This window comes from Aquila chrysaetos, chromosome 5 (assembly GCF_900496995.4).
Source record: "Aquila chrysaetos chrysaetos chromosome 5, bAquChr1.4, whole genome shotgun sequence".
Lineage (NCBI taxonomy): Eukaryota > Metazoa > Chordata > Aves > Accipitriformes > Accipitridae > Aquila > Aquila chrysaetos.
The window spans coordinates 43,827,350-43,844,361 of NC_044008.1; the positions used below are offsets into that span (position 1 = coordinate 43,827,350).

The following is a 17,012-nucleotide window of genomic DNA, read 5'->3' on the forward strand; positions in this document are numbered from 1 at the left end:
TATTCTGATGCTGTACGAGCCTTTCTGGTCAGCTGCTAGAAACACTCATCTTGTCTCATTGTCCTCACCTTTTTTATTTCAAGATCCATCTTCTCTTGCTTCTCTTGTTTCTATTGACTGCATATTTATATTTACGTCACCGTAATATCCTGCAGTCAGCTAGCAAAGCATGACAGGGATCTGCTTCCTTGAAAAGCTGGGGCAATGAACCTTAAGGTGGATTACTTTGAAGCCAGATATGATACACAAGTAAATGTAAATAGGAAAATCCCATCCTAATTCTAGCAGTATTATCGCTTCTCTTCTGAACTGATGGACTACTGCCAAGTCTATGAACATTTCATGGCAAATGCTGAGTCACAGGCAAGACAGAAACCCATACATTTAGCAACCCGAGAGAAGTTTCTTTTGCAGGTGAGAATGTGTTAACATACACATTTCAGAGTGTGTGTGTCTGGGTGGGGAGGCACATTACAGTACCAAGGCAACAACTCCATACTTAAACTGAAAAGGCGTATCCTTTTAGAAGGATTTGTTTCTCTTTTCATTCTTCTAGAAAGTTTAGAAAACAATCTTTGACTACTCTTCTGTTATCAAATATGAGGTGGATCCTTCACGTAGGAAGACATCAGAAATGCTACTCTTCGGGACCGATTTTCACAAACAGTGCCTCGAAGTGTTGTGTAACCTGTATTTTCAAGAAACTTCACACTCATTCCTTCGTAGAAAAGAGGCGCAACAGTCTGTGTCAACTTTCTCCAGCATCAGTAAAAAAAGACCTTCACCACCTTCTCCCCTAGTACAAAGAGTGAATTCAGATAGAGCGAGTGGCCAAAAGAACGGATAGCCGCAGAGGTTAGACATGTCACACCCTTTCCATAAGAACAAACTAGCAAAAAGCAACTGGACTTCTAAAGCAGCTGCCTAGCCTGTCTGTTCAAGGGTGAAAATTGAATTAAGAATTGTGAATGGGGTGAGAGGACATCTGAGGAAGCATTAAGGGAAAGACCGCCAGGGGTGGGGTGAGGTTAGTTACTTAAGTGGATCTGAAATGGGAGAAGTTCAACAGACAGACTGATACACAAGGTCTGCAAGGGAACTTCAACTCACTCAGGTATTAGATGGTTTACCAGGATTTTTGCCTGAGGATTCTCACAACCTGAATGCTGCAGAGAGTCTTCTGCCTGGGATTTCCCAGTTATAACAGATGTTGAGAATAAGGAGTGAGAGGCCGCATCATGCTTATGTTAGAAGAGAGTGAAACAAACCTTTGGTTTTCTGCTGGACAGAAGCATTTTGTCTTCTGTTCCAGTCAGGGTGCACTAATAAAGAGTCAGGGCTATCCACTGCATGTGCAAAGAGTATGTTATTCTCAGATAATGAGCCCTTAAATACTGTATTAACATAGTTAAGCGTTTATGTGATTTAGCCAGTTCCTCTATGTAAGTTATAGCAGTTGATCATAGACGCATACGGATGTACAAGCTAACTGGCGCATGGTCAGAGATAATGAATAGCACTGACAGTTCAACACTGTAATGAATACATGGGGAAACCTGCTATTAAAGATAATGGCTCTCCAAGTTATTTGCTCTGAACAGTTTTCATGTCCCCTCACAAGAAAATGTACTAATTTTAAAGTAATTCCCACAATTGCTCCTAGCTTAGTAAGGATATTTTAGCTGTCATCTCTCAACAGTAGTGCACTGTTTTAAATTATTTTTGCAATCAGTTATAATGTTCTATAGACAGATATTCATTATAGGGCACAAAATTGTTTTCCTGTGGTGTGGCATTACTTTCAAAGGAGGATAAAGGCATATATCTGCCATTGCCTCATGTCTTTGAGAAAGTTGCTCAAATCTCTTGTGTTTCAATTTCCTCGTCTTTAAAATGATGAAAGAACATTTCAGGGTGCTGTGAGATTAAAACATCAGAAATTTGCAAAGAACTGGGCTTTGAAAGAAAGGATGGTTGACTAATGGTTTTTTTTAAATTCCCATTTTAAACAATAGCACTGGATGAAATTTAAACAAAGATACCAAACAAGATATCAAGTCTCAAACGAACAGCAGAAATATTATAAAATTGATGCTTTTTAACTGATACATAAAGAAATTAAGAGAAAACCAATATTTCATAGTTATAAGTTTTATTTTAGAAAATGTAAACATCACTAACCATGCATACAAGTTAAGACAGTATTTTACAGTTGTTAATTTTCTTCCTTTTTCCTTTTTTTTCCCTGTTTTATTGTTGTTGCACAGGACATTATCACAATATATAATCTATGCAGTACAAAATACATAAAAAGTTACAGCAGAGCAAGAATAGATGAACATATAACTGTACAAATGGTAATACTTCAATGTAGTGATTCAAAGAGTTGAAAAGTGACTCATGGAAGCATTCATGTGCTGCTGATAAAACTGTACAAGTGAAGATGACACCAGTAACATTATAGTTCACCAAAGCTGGAAGTATATATGTAAACACGTGCACACTTATTGGCACACACATTCTCTGTCACCCACACAGGCACGCGCTTGTGAAAAAGCACATGTGCGCATGCGCACACGTCCCCCAGAATGCATATATACACAAGTAACTGCAGCTGTAACCAGAGATCAAACTCAACCACAAATCTCAAAAAACAGGTTCAAACTTTCCAAATGCAGTGGTGTTTGGATCTAGGATTTTGGTTCAGACGCATCACTAGTTATAATGAAATGGACACCTATTTTTGCTCTGTAGACATCCATTCATTATTTGGTGTGTAGCATCTATAGTACACACTGCTATGTGTACTATACAATATACACATATATATGTATTTTTATATATGTGCATATGCTTATATAAATCCATATATATAAATATTTTTTATATATATATATATATATATAAAATCTATACCAGTGGATGGGTTTTTGCATTCTATAGTCTGGCTTATGGGGTAAATGGCCTATGGGGTAAACAAGTATAATTTGGTTATTTTCTTCTGCCTAAGGCTATAGCTTTATCCCCAAAAGAGTTAAAAATACGGGCGTTCATCATACCCTTCACTGACGTAGACTATATGTTAGCACCCAATGCACAAACAGATGGTGTGATGGAGTAAAAGAGCACCTGAAAGTCAGTTTGTAGGCATCACCTGATGAAATTAGTAAATCAAATGGCAATGAAAAGGCAAGCTTTAAGTATGCAGAGTTCGTTTTCCTTATTCTTTCTTCACAAACCATGTTCCGCAAAACAACAATGCACTTCACACAGTACAAATTTCAGAACTCGTGGCAAAGAAGTGTAGAAAAGCAGTTGTGAATGTGAATAGCTAGAAACAGGTAAGCTCCTCACACAGCCTTTTACTGCCTGGCTGCATGAAACACAGAAAGTGCTGAATGTCTGGATAGAAGGTAATGAGGTTTAAAAGGTGTACAGAGGCCCTCATAGCTAAAAGTTATTGTAAGGGTTAATGCAGTAAAGAGGGTAGGATACATACAAGAATTAGGCATTACCATCAAACAGAGGCTTCTGATGACTTGTTACAAATATACACCTTTGCAGTTATGTAATGTAAACAGATACTATGCATATATTATAAAAGCAAGGAGCAACTAATTTGCAGATATAAACAATTCTCACAATAAAATCTAGCTGCCGGGAGTTTACCAGGACTGCTTTGTAAGAAGCAGGATGAAAATTGAATTCATGTGGCCGTTAATGCACTCTAGGTCTTTGCACAGGATGAGGTTAATGGAAGGGGTGAATGGGTTTCTAAGAGCGTCTTTAGTTTCAGTTGAGTGGTGGAAGTGAAGTGATGATTTTAACTTGCACCCATTTCCTACAGCAACACAGTTAAGCTCAACTCTTAGGAAACTAGAATCATGGCTGGAGAAAAACAAACAAACTTTCAGGGCTTTCTTAATAATAATAAGCCTCTTGTTATATTCTGAAATTAAAAGAAAAAAATTAGGGCAATTTTGTAGTTTGTGGGGATTCACCTCAACAGATTGCATGGGGAAAGGAGGAGGCAGAAGGAGAGATGCACACTCCTCCAAATGGAGGACTGTGAAGAAATCTGCACCCTGCCAGAGCAGTGTTTCCTGAGTGTGCAATGTTTGTTGCTATGCCAGGAGACTGTTTTACGTTACACCACTGGGTGAAACAACAAAAGGGTAAAAATCTGAGGATAGTTTGGATAAGGACCCAGATTTCAAAACATAATTTGAGCTGTTCAGACTTCTCGTATCTGCAAAACTGAGGAGGAACCATCATGAGAATGGAGTCTTATGACCTTGCTGGTGCTTCTGCTTCTTTTCTAGCATCTGGCAGATGCTAGAAAACCCCAAACACTCTCTTTCCATACAAAAATATTAAGAGAAGTTTTGTTCACATTCAGTTTTGGAAACTACTAGTGGTTTGGAATTCATCACTTTACCCTAAAGCTATCATGTATTAAACATTTAATGGAGATATTTGAAACTCTAGCTAGGATTTTAAAATGCAGTAATTTGACTGTCAGCCTAACATGCTCTGAGGTCTTTAAAGCGAAGATGTAAAAAAGAAGTTTTAATGAAAAATTTCAGAGAATTTCCTGAAAGTGTAGCTATGTTGGCTATATATAGTCTCATAGTCTTCTCATTAGATGAACTGGCTGAACTGGAAATTTGACTTTGAACCTTTTTTTTTTTTTTTTCCTCTGCTTAAACTTGGAGATTAGTAATATCTATAAGGAATATACATAAAATGCTTAGTTTACTGTTTGAGTTAAAGATTACATAGTTCTTGTATCACTCAGAATAGGTTATCCCACAATCTCAGAGCTAATAAAACTTGGTGCGAATATTCTTTCTCCAGGCTATTAAAACAACTTATTTGTAATGCACCTACTGATTCATGCTGAATTACTATGCCCTAAATAAATGGACTGGAGTAGTTCCTCCTTTGCCGAAGATTAAATGATGCTCTTGTTGGAAAAGATGATTTCACAACAAACTGAACTTAGAACATGAAGCCTATGATTTTTTGCTGATACTGAGTTCTCCTTTTGTTTTTGTCCTGTCCCTCCCCCTCCCCCAATCCCTCTGTTAAGGTATAATGATAATGAGAAAAGTGTTTATGACTTGTTTTGAAGTATGTGCACAAGACACAGCTGACCTTTAGCTAGATATCTTAAATGCCTCTTTACTAACTACAGCACAAGAGCACTTTTAGCAGTCACAGAAATGATTGGAATGTGAATTCCTGTTACCTGAATTGTATCAAGCTGTTAAAATTATGTATCTCAGTAGATCAAGATTTAATAAAAAAAGGCAAAAAAAAAAAGCGGAAATCTATGGAGGCAAACAGATCTGGCTTTCCCCTAACTCACAGTGGTTAGGCAACTCATCACACAAACTCAACAATATTCGTCATCTTGCAAAAAAACCCTTACGATGTTCTTTCATCTTCTGTGAAATGAAACAGTAGAATTGTGCCTCGCATGACTTCCGATTCAAAAGGGGAAAATTGTGATTTTACAGAGGTGAAATCTGAAGCAAACGAACATGAAAAAAATACTGAAATATCTGCACTTTGAACTGTCTTTAAGTATTTATCCATACAACTAATAGAATGCATAGTATTAGGAATAATGTAAATATTATGGAAGTACCTATGAAACTACTTGGAAATCTATATTAGCCCCTCACAGTTAATATACAGTACAATAAAAACTTGCAAAACTGGATCAATGCAAAGCAGCAAGATACAGGTTCATTTGGAATCTGGAGGCATTCACTTGATATCAAACGGCAGGTTTGGCGTAGAGAGTTTCTTTTCACCATGCTACACTTAACTGTATTTATACCCTACAATAAAAACAAGAAAACCCAAAAAATTCCTGAATCAAAAGGACCTGTATTTATACTATGCACCATCAGATCCAGCCAAACCAAGGAGAGTGTATTTGCTGCCAGTGAGGTCTCCAGTACATCAATAATGCTCCTGGTCTTTTGCTATATTTTCTACCATATAAAACATAAAAATCTACCTCCTAGTGGTCTATCTAGTGTCAGATATTTGAAAGTTATTGAAAACTAGTGAAGATTGCCTTTTAGTTATTAAGCAGTTATTCAGAAATGACAGCACCTTACTTTATGCTGGTATGTGTATTTTTGAGAAACTTGTAGTGGTGCTGAGCTAAAATGTCATTTTATTTTAAAACTTAAAAAATGCATATTTTGTTTTTCCAGTCAGAAGATACCTTATGATTTTTGCTTCCTTTTATCAGTGATCACAATTGTGATGCAACAGGATACAGAAACTATGTCTTAGCCAATTTGTCTGGCTAAGATACAGCTGTACAGTAGGTAAGTACCTTGATAAAAGTTTTGGTGGGAAGTGGTTCAGCTATGCTATTTCCATAATTCATTAAAAAAAAAAAAGGAAAAAAGAATAAAAAAAATTGTTCAAGTCAGTGTGGTTTGATTTGCATATTCTGTTGGTCCCATACTGAACAGGCAGTGCAGAGAGCTTAACAACTTGGAGAGTGTGATGACAGAATGCCTCTGAGATTCCATGCCACCTTGCAATAAAATGTTACCCAGTGTAAATATGTTTCCTCGTGATTTAGGTTATATACTTAAGGCATCTTGTTTAGAATTTTTTCTCAGAATTTTATCTAGCATGAAACAAATAAGCAAACAAGTTTATCAACCTCACAAAGATTTTTGCAATAGGAAGTTGATTTTGGAGCATCTTCAGCATGAAGTGAAAAGATGGCTTGCTACCAAAAGCAGAGGGCAGCTTGAAGAAAGACAAGACTCCTGTCTGGACACTCCCCAATGTAGGTATATAATCAGGAAAACAAACAATGGAAGAGTCTGGTACTACATTCCAGTACTGGTTTGGTTTTTGTATTGTCTGTTTGTTGTTTTTTTTTTTTCCCCAGTGTGTGAAAGAACCTAACAAAAAGCTTCGGAGTGCAAATATATTTACAGAATAAGGCTGCAGTTAGGGAGTGTCTTCATTGTAGTTATTGTGTAACTTAAATATCCATCCCTGAGAAAGGAGAAGGGGGACACAATCCAACACAGTTGATTTGTAAGTGTATGTATGCTCATGTTGTGCAATCCGGTCTTACAAAACTACTTTGACACCTGAGGTGAATTAAGTGGGGTTTTTTTCTTTTTTTAGATTTTCTCATTTTCTTACAAAGAATAATCAAGAGGATCTCTAAATGGTTGCAAAATGTATGAAATATTGAGACAGCAGGAGTCACTAAGTATAACATGTAAGTCTGTCTGTCCATGAGGTTAGAATAGCCACTTGTGTGGTTGGGTAAAGAAAGTTTGACTGGAAATTGCAGTGGGAGGCAGCTATTTACTAATTTAAAAAAAAAGACGGGGGGAGTGGGGAACTGAGGGGAAGCGACAGAGTTTTTTACATGTGTGCAACACAAACAAAACTCCACATTAGGTATCGGAGGCAAAGTGCTGACATCCAGTGCAGGTAGGTCTATGGGGAACTGGCGGGGCTAATAGTCGGGCTTGAGGCATCTGAGCGGCTGTAGTCACTGACAGAGCCTGTTCTTGAGCTGCTTCCACTTCGCCTCTTGAGCATGCTTGGGTGGAAATTGGCATGGCGACGGGCATGTTTTGTCAGATGGTCGCTGCGCATGAAGCGTTTCTCACAGAGAGGACAGCTGAACTTCTTTTCTCCTGTGTGAGTGCGGTAATGGCGGGCCAGCTCATCGGAGCGGGCAAACTTCTTATTACATCCTTGCCAGCTGCATTCAAAAGGCCGTTCACCTGCAGAAAGCAAACACGGCATGATTAGAAGGAATAGCAATGTCCTCCATGGGTTTTTTTGTATGCAAAAGTTAGAATAAAAAGGTTGGGAGCAAGGTAGATGCCACTTGGTGCTAATTGGATGGAGAAGGTGTTACTCTCTGCCAGAGAGGCCACTGTGGTATTCCAACCCATTAAAAAGTACTGTAAATCAAACTAGTGATACTTTATTTGATAACTGGATCTTCAGGGATGCTGGGCTCCTGATCCTTTCATGGATGTCACATTTCATATCTCTTGTACTCCGTTGGACTTTACTTCTGGACTTTGACAATATCTGTACTGAGCTCTATAGAATATTCACTTATTCCTCCAGGCTGTCCCTATGTCTGTCTGACTCAATGTTGAAGTTCAGGAGGCGTGAAATCTCTCTTTTCAGCTATTTAAAAACAATTATGGTGAAAATGCAAAATGGCAATTTTGAGGCACTGGATGTGAGGCTCTCACCTTGTATTCTCCACAGCCACGCCTGTGTTTTCTGCATTTGCTACCAGGTACTACAGTTTCTCTTGTTCACTGCCTTAGGTCTCATTTAGAAGTGAGGCAGGAAGCACTGTATTTCAACTAGGTATATGATGTGCCACATTGAAGGTAGTAGCCTTCTATCAATAGCTAACCTAAAAACCATGGCCTGTTATGCTTACAGTAGGACCAGTGAGCTCAGATAGCAGTCTGGTGATGTGATGCACTTCTCAACAGATCTCGGACACAGGAAACATCTCTCACAGGGCCAGATGCCCATGCCACTGCATGGCTGTGCTAGAGGTCTGCACTTGGGCACTGTGGTAAATGTGCAGCCTGAGAAGCTCCAGCACTGGAGGCGAGCACAGGTCGCGGACCGAAGTAGCATTGTGGGGTAGATGGGTATCTGGAATATATTCCCAGCTTCATCACTGATGTGCTGCATAGCCTTGGGCAACTTGTACTATTTGTTTCCATCCTTAGTTTCACCATTTGTTAAAAATGAAAATATCAAATCGTGAAATGTGCTGTCTACTACTTCTGTATATTGGTTTGGTTCTTACTGTCACTGAGTCTGAACATCACATATTCTTTATTTGTTATTAATCTGGAACATCTTATTCTTCTGTGAATACATGGACTTAGCATATTTTGTAGTTGTAATTTTTGTAACTTCCTACTTGCACTAATCTTCATCTTCCTAATGCTGAATAGCCAGTTCAAGAGGCCCAGAGACCTATAAAAATTCTGTGCCAAAATAAGAAATAAAAGTTCTCCACACACTACACCAAGTAGGAAATAAATAAATTAGCCTCCTGGAGAAATTCAATACACCTTAATTAAAATTGTCTGATAGCAAAATTGACCCCAGCCAGCCTTCAATCTAAGCAGCCAATAATCTATTTTAAATTCACAGATTTGGCCGTAACATTTATCTCCAAGATCTACTTATGAGGCTCCTGCTCAGAAAAAGAGATTTGTAGGTTCTTTTTCCCTCTGTTTATGAACTCCAATTATGCCTCCAAGATACTTCAGCCAAATCTCAAATAGTGTCTTAATGAACAGGCAGGCAATTCTTTTTTTAAATAGGATTTTGTTCAAGAGCATGGAGAAAGCCACTGTCCCTGATGTGTTCTTGATTATTTAGGAGAAAGACCAAGGCTCAGCAGACCAATTGTTCTTGAGCACATTTTGTGGATTTCATTAATTACACCTACAACTACAATGCATAATGAAATCATTGTATCTGTACAGTACACAAGGGAGATTTTCATATGGAGAACCATGAACACCACCTCCTAAGTGCTCTGCAAAAGGCAGCCAAGACGAACAGAACTGCTTTCTGTTGGCTTCCCCTGAACTAAAGCCTAAAAAAACTTAGGGCCTCACAAACCTTTCTAAGAATAAAACCGCTACCAACTGGTTTAATGGATATAGTTTTGTCATTTTAAAAACCCCATGCAAATCCATTCAATGTCCTCCTCAGACTTCTCTTGCAAACTGTCAAGGACTCATCTCTTAGTCTGCTGATAGAAATGTGAAAAAGATGGGAAACAAATATGTTTTGGCTGTGTTTGTCATGTATCCAGTCATCTGTTGCTAGATACACTCCTGCCTGTAGTCGGACACGCCAGTCATCCCTGTTGTGTGACCAGATTCACTAGTCTTCTCCCTATGTTTTGGTCATACAACAGATACACTTCTATAAGGACTTTGGGACCCTCAGGAAGAAGGGCAATGAGACATGGTCAGACAGCTGGATGTGGCCTGCAGAATCGAAGTTTCTCATCCCTGAGCTATGGCATCATTTTTTGGTAAGGCAATGGCCATTGGCTGTTTCTGTCGCCCAAGTTAATTTTCTGTCTGTTTTCATTACAAATGGTGTTAGCTAATGTTCTTCACTAGAAGGGCTGCCCCGTGAAATGACTGCTTTCAGACAAGGAAGACAAGAGTTAGTAATTTTGAGACCATGAAGCACAAAGAAAATGGAACCTTTTCTTCTGATTAGTTAGCATGGCATCAGCTGTTGTTTTCTATGTCTAGCATTTGGTAGCCAGCAGTAGGCACGACAGTCCAGTTCCTAATGAGAGAAGAGGTTCTGGAGCAGGATTGTGCAAGATCTGTGTTATCCAGCGCTAACAGTCAGGTGATGAAGGTATTGCACAACTTATCTCTCCCTCTCCTCACTGCACATCAGATCTGGATGAGAACATTCAGGTTCCTACTCACCTGCCTGATTTGATGTTGTTGATGATGGTGGTGATGATTTGGGTGTTGAGCCAAAGAAAATGTGGCCTTTCTTCCACTATTTCTCTACTGTTCCCTGTTCTCCTCCTTCCTAGGAACTACTTTTTCCCCTCAGTCCTCTCTAGTCTTGATTTGATATCTTCTTGGTAGTTGCCTTTAAGTTTCTTGGCCAAGTAGTTTTCCCCTCCATGCACTCTCTCACAACTGGCATCACTCTAGTAGTGGTAGTAAGTTCTCTAGAGAGCTTCCCAACTTTGTTGAGGTTTAGCAATACCTCCTCAAAGAAAAGCTGTATTGTGATGAAATGCTGGATGCCTTGTGTGAAGATACGAGAGTGATTATTGCTCATAAGAAAATAAGTACAGTCTGGAGCAAAGTTGCTGCTGGGTATTAATTAAGACCTAGCTGCTGCCCCAAAACCACACATGGAAATTCACAGTCTGTCATCAGTCTCATCTCTCAAACAGAAGGGATGTGGTTTTCTGTGCAGGTAGGTTATATAAATGTCCTTTTACCAGCAGTAAAGCAATCAACAGAATGAGAGATTATATGAATTGATTGCGTAATCGCATTAGGGAACATGCAACCACAATACAACTTTCTTGCATAAGCAGTAACCCGTGGACACATTGTACTCAACAAAGAGTTTTCACCATTAAAGTGGCTGTACACAACACAATAAAGATTTTGAACTCCGTCATAGGCAATGCTGAAGTCAGAATTTTACCTTTATACAATGACTGCAGAATTTGATCCTATAAATTAATGTGGAAATGTTATAAAATATCTTAAATACAGCAAGAAACATGTAAAGCATGTGAATGTGTATATTGAGAGTCTTAACGCTATGCCTTGGCTGCAGCGGTATTTTAGTGCATTATAAGCATTACTAGCAGGTCTCAAGGAGAGGTAAGTCTCCAAAAGATAACGCTTGAAAATAAAGGAATCAAAAAGCAGCTCAGGCTTCTTTACTCTTCAGAGAGGCAGGCAAGAGATGCCTTTAAAAGATAAGGAATATTTTAATTTTTTTTTTTTTTTTTTTACAATTTTAAATAGGTTAGCATTTCCATGTTCTAAATCCCACTAAACTGTAACCTTTCTAGTTCTTCTACCAGAGCACATGACATCACATAACTTGTGTTTAGAGTTACACAAACCAATGGAAAAACATCACATTCAAGAATTAAATTCAACTGATCTTAACTGAAAATTACACAAGCAAGAACATTTTTGGCTTCTTCCTGAACTCCACCCAGTCCAAAGAAAAAAATGTGTGTAAAGCTGCATTAAGAAACTTGCAGTGCTCACTGCGTAAAAGTATGTGAGATCTACATGGGCACTGACTTCTGAATTCATTTCAGTGGCACAGAACTAGCTACTTACACTGCTTAAATTTTCTGCCAGAGCCAACTGCCAAAGGAACTGTAGAGTTGCCTGCGCTATAGAAACAGCATTAAAAAAATGCACCTCTCTTCTCTCTTGCTGGAAGGGATTCAGGAGCAAGTAGAGCCAGCCTGTTCTTATGATATTATATAAAGGTCCTTTGTATTATTCTGTATTTGTCAATCATTATATATATTGAGGCACCTAGATGCAGTTATGGGAAACAAGAACTAGAGATGGTGGACTTAGATCTGATGTCTACTGAGCTTGATTTGTACCATACTTTCAGTGCACTCTTGACTTTACCCCATCCACATACAGTTTTAAGGACTGATCTCCTATATAGCGACACTCCTGTACAGACCCTGGAGTAATCTGCTTCCTGTTTCACCAATTCATTTGTATGATATCCAGCATTTGAATAGCAATTAAAAATTATACAAAGTACTGTGTAGGCCTGAACATGCTTAAAAAATAACCTACTAATGACTGAAATGCCAAAACAGGTTGAGACACCTGTGATACCAACCATTTTCAGAATTACAATGCAAAGATTAGGCAATCATATCTGAACGATTTGAAATGTGATATCCGCTGCCCTACAGATTAGAGTGTTATTAACACAAACTACATATCAGGAGCTATTTTTTCAATTTAACTCATGTCGTAGCTCTGCACATTATGTTAGCATTCAAGCATATGCCAAGGCCATGCAGTAACAAAGAAATTTGTATCCTGGGAATTCCACGGGTGCCTGCAAAACCAGAAACAGTAAGCCAGAAACAATTTTCTGTGATCTTTAATCTGTTCTGCTGCTTTGCAGAACAGCATTGTATGCTGTTATGAAAACAGACTAGAAACCTGAACATGCCAGTGTGTGCTATTTTTGTATTTCTACATTTTCATATACATAATTAAGGGTGTATTTGGAAACACAGATCAGATCAGCAGGCTGGGTGGGGAGGATGAGGGGCAGACAGTTAAATAGAGATGTGACTGAAGCAGCCTTCCTTCAAGAGAGGAAATGCTATCCTGGGAAAAAAAAAATCAGCCGAGCAGACTATGTTTCTTGAGACTGGCTGTTATTTAAAAAAAAGAGAAAAGGTCATCCTTCAATAGCACTGATATGTATTTATGAATACTTTCATTTCTTTTATTCTCTTGTTTATAAAAAGCCCTTTTGCATAGCCAAAACCCAAGCCCTTAACCTTCTGAGTGCAAGAGAGAGAATAGCGCATAGCTTTGATGTTAGACAAATGGTGGTTTCTTTATCAAGTATCAAAGTATCGAGTTTCTTTATCAAGGGATCAAAAAATTCCAAAGCCTCACAATTCCAAACTACTATAAACTGAAACCAGTTAGTTTTAAATTAATGATTTTGGGGGTGACATTTCATAACCAAAGAAGCCAAATTCAATCATGTTTTTTGCATTTGCTTTTGTGTGTCTGTCCAACAGCTTTTGAATGTCTTGGCTACCTTCAACTATATCTAACAGAGGTAGGGAATTCAGCAATATTAAGCTTGACTAGTTCCAGGAAAATGAGGAAGTTTTAGTAATGTTCTCAGTGAAAAGAAAAGTTATAGGGTGAATTTGACTGTCACTGTACACCAGAAACCCAATATGGGAGTGTGGTATGAATGCCCAAATCCAAGAAAAACTTCAGTCAGAGATCACACGTTATTAGACACAGGGACATAACACTCCCCCAAGCCCCTAGGACACACAGCAACAACGAGCTAGGCTGCATTAGTACCTGCTGACAGAAGTATGCATGTTCCTTCTATTTCCATTATCTGTGATGTGACCTTTTTTTAGGAACTGGAATTCTCAGATTTCCAGCAGGCACAGACCTAGGCATCAAGTACAACGTCGCTTTAAAGTGTGGGCGTCTTTATTTTAATCTTAATAAATCCAGTGATTAAATTGGTAAATTATTGGATCTTACATTTTCTGCGTGCACAGGGAACTACTACTGATCAGGAGCTGCAACAGCTATCATAATATCCGTTATTTAAACCCTTGGTTTATTTTCTGTACCTTAACATTTTCATTGAGATATTTAGACGTATACGAATATTTCTTGAAAGGGCAATTTCCAAGCAGCAAGTTTACATTTTAAGTGAATGTGTGTTACTGTTTGCTCTGGAAGTGCTTGTATTGTTCCACCTTGGAGTACAGATTACACCATGTGATTTATCTGTATAACCACAGCTAACTAGAACAACTCAAATAGCAAATGACGAACACACATTCAGATACTATAATGATAATGGCTACAATGCCAGAGAAATATAAGTAGTGCAAAATTCCTCCCCCAGCCTTAACCACAGTCAGGTCCGCCCAAGAACCAAAATAACTGATTTGGTATGTTCCATGCAGCTATCTGGTCCTTCTTAAACATATTACCACTCACTTTCACCATAATAGAAACAATTTAAAAAAAAAAAAAAAAAAACAGATTATGTTTTGTAAGGTATATTCTAGGCCTTTATTTCAAACTTGCTCAATAATAATGTCTTAAATCTCTTTTTATAATAATTTTAGCTACTTTAGTGTATTTTTATCAGCCACATTTCCTTCTCCTTTGTTAAGACAGAATCATTCTGGCCTTTTTAGGCTTTTTTTTTTTTCCCCAGGACACTTTATCACATACTCTTTCTGTTGTCTAAAATATGCATTCCATGGCTTTACTGAATCCCTTTTCAAATTGGGATGCCCAAGCTGAACTGCTCTGTCTGTGTGAGTATCTATAGCTTAGCACTTCTAAAATACCCATGTTTCTTACCCTGCATTTTTGCACAGTGAATTAAGAATCTGAAATTTGAACCTGTTATCTTTACCAAGTCATTTTCTGCCTACCATGTTAACTCCTGTTTGACTCCTGTTTAGTTCTCACTTTATCTCCGCTGAAGTGCATCACTGTGTGTTCAGTACATTAAGCTAAGCCTAGTTCCAGACCACTTCACACAACCAATGAGTAAGTAGCTGAAATTTATGTTCCATGATCTGGAAAATAAATCTTACAGCAAATTGGCTTTAAAGTGAAATGGCCATAAATTTAATAAAAAGAAATATTGCTACATCCTTTGCTAAGATTTTGAATGAAAGAGCAAAATAAAGGCTACAGCTATGTGGATAACTTATTTTCTGCTCAACTGAAAAATGAAAAAAACCTTTGAACTCCAGAAGAACTCAGCAAACCAAGAAGCCCATAGTAATTTTATTTTTGGTGGACCAAAATGTTTTACTTCTTTGGGGATGTTTTTTGTAACACTATTTTTAATTCCTTTAGCTTTGGGGACAATTTTCAACACAATGACTATGTTTATCTGAAATGAATTAATGAAACACACTATCACAACCTTTCTGAAATAAAAAAAAAATCAGCCTAAGCTATTTGCTGAGTTTAACTGACATATAGTTCTGTTCTTCATAAAAGACTACTTGTCAGTGAACAACTGTTTGCCAAAAATAGTATCGTTTCTATAGTTCTCACTAATAAAGAAAAGCAAAGTTATTAATATTCTTCATTAACATTTCTTGGCAGCTTTTCCTCCATGAAGATTAACTGTCTGACATTTTTATTAGGTGACTAACTGGAGATCTGGTCTTCTAAGGGAACAATTTCATTTGTGTTTTCAACTTCCACTGGACTCCCCGTGTTTATAAGCACAAGGGATTTTCAAAGAGAGCCAACAAGGGAAGGCTAACCAGCCAACTGCAAGGACCATGAAAGTCTATCCTCCCCTTCACAGAGAAATCTTGCAATAGATTTTAGGTCCATGCTGAGGATGTGACTGAAAACATGCCCTCTAGCATTGCAGTGTGGCCCAAGGAGTCTTAGGTGATTCCCTACAGCATCTTAAGTACAAGATACTTATTTTTCAATGTTATGCTAAGGTGCTTTGGTTTCCTAGTATGTTTGTCCTCCCGAGTCATTTTGCAAACTGTTGGTAAGGGATGCAGCCCTTCAAAATGCTGTGTCTGTTTTGAGATCTCCCTTCAAAAAATACAAAGATGCACTACTGGCATGGCAAAGAAGCAACCAACCCAAAGTCCATGCTAGAAAGACCAAGAATATTTTCCAAACATGTATTTTTATGATCTTCTCTGGACTGACATAGAGTGTTACAGTTCCATGCATACATAGTGAATCATATTTGGTTTTCTTCTCTCTAGCTACATTTACATTGTAGCCTCTCTGTCTCCTTCTCTGCTAGAGAGTACTGCAAAAATTAGGTAATCCTGCTGGGCAATTGAGAAATTAAATTCTTTCCCATCAATCGAAGACCATTAAAAAGTCATGAAAAACTCTTCAGGAATTCCCCAGTTTGAAATTCACATCTCTGTACACCTGAGCACTGAGAGTCTGATGCTACTTGTTTTACTGCACCCTTTTAAGAAGACACGTAATACTTGTCATCGCTAATACTAGGCTTTCTCCTGTGCAGTTTGTTACTTCCTGGTTTCTGAGGAGTTCACACTTTATCTATTCTCTCTTCCTTACACAACCCCTCCCTGTCTTGTATGCTCCTTCCTCTTTTGAAACTACAAAAAATCAGTTGCACTGGGCCAAGGGCTTGTGAAGCTCTGAAGTCAATTATACAGACTATATCAAAACTAGTACTGTGTAAACAGTTACATTTGTGTGTGTTAAATATGTTAGAGTTTTTCTCTTGAAACACAATCAATCAGATACAAAATCGCTATGGTGAGTTTAGCCTTCAAGATTCCTTCCTTTTATGATGGGGTCTAGATACATAGACACAAATCTTTCAAATACATCCTCTCTATTAGAAGTAACAGAACTATTTAAAGCTACTTTAGCAAAGAGGCTGAATCAGCTGAATAAAGCATTGAACCAAATGTGATTTTATAACTTTCTGAATAATTAATTAACCTAGTCATTCTTCTAACCAAGGGTCACAGGCTATCTGCACCTACTAGCAAAATGGAGTTCATTTAGAAGAGAGAGATGAAGGCATCTTTGTCTTTGCTGTCCTCCCCAGCTTCTCATCATAAAACTGCTAGTAACCATGACAAGAAGGTAAAGAAACAATATTCTTGTTGGTATCTAAAGCACTGAAAT

The 17,012-nt window shown here is 38.0% G+C and overlaps 1 protein-coding gene across 1 annotated transcript in view; it reads right to left on the reverse strand.

The window, feature by feature from the left end:
- Positions 1–2,135: 2,135 nt before the first annotated feature.
- The window catches only part of KLF13 (Kruppel like factor 13), a 36,984-nt gene continuing 22,107 nt past the window's right edge, over positions 2,136–17,012 (reverse strand). The window contains exon 2 of the mRNA XM_030015433.2: positions 2,136–7,790. Within this exon, the coding sequence (XP_029871293.1) occupies positions 7,498–7,790 (293 nt within the window). The 3' untranslated portion in view covers positions 2,136–7,497. The remainder of the gene's footprint in view (positions 7,791–17,012) is intronic.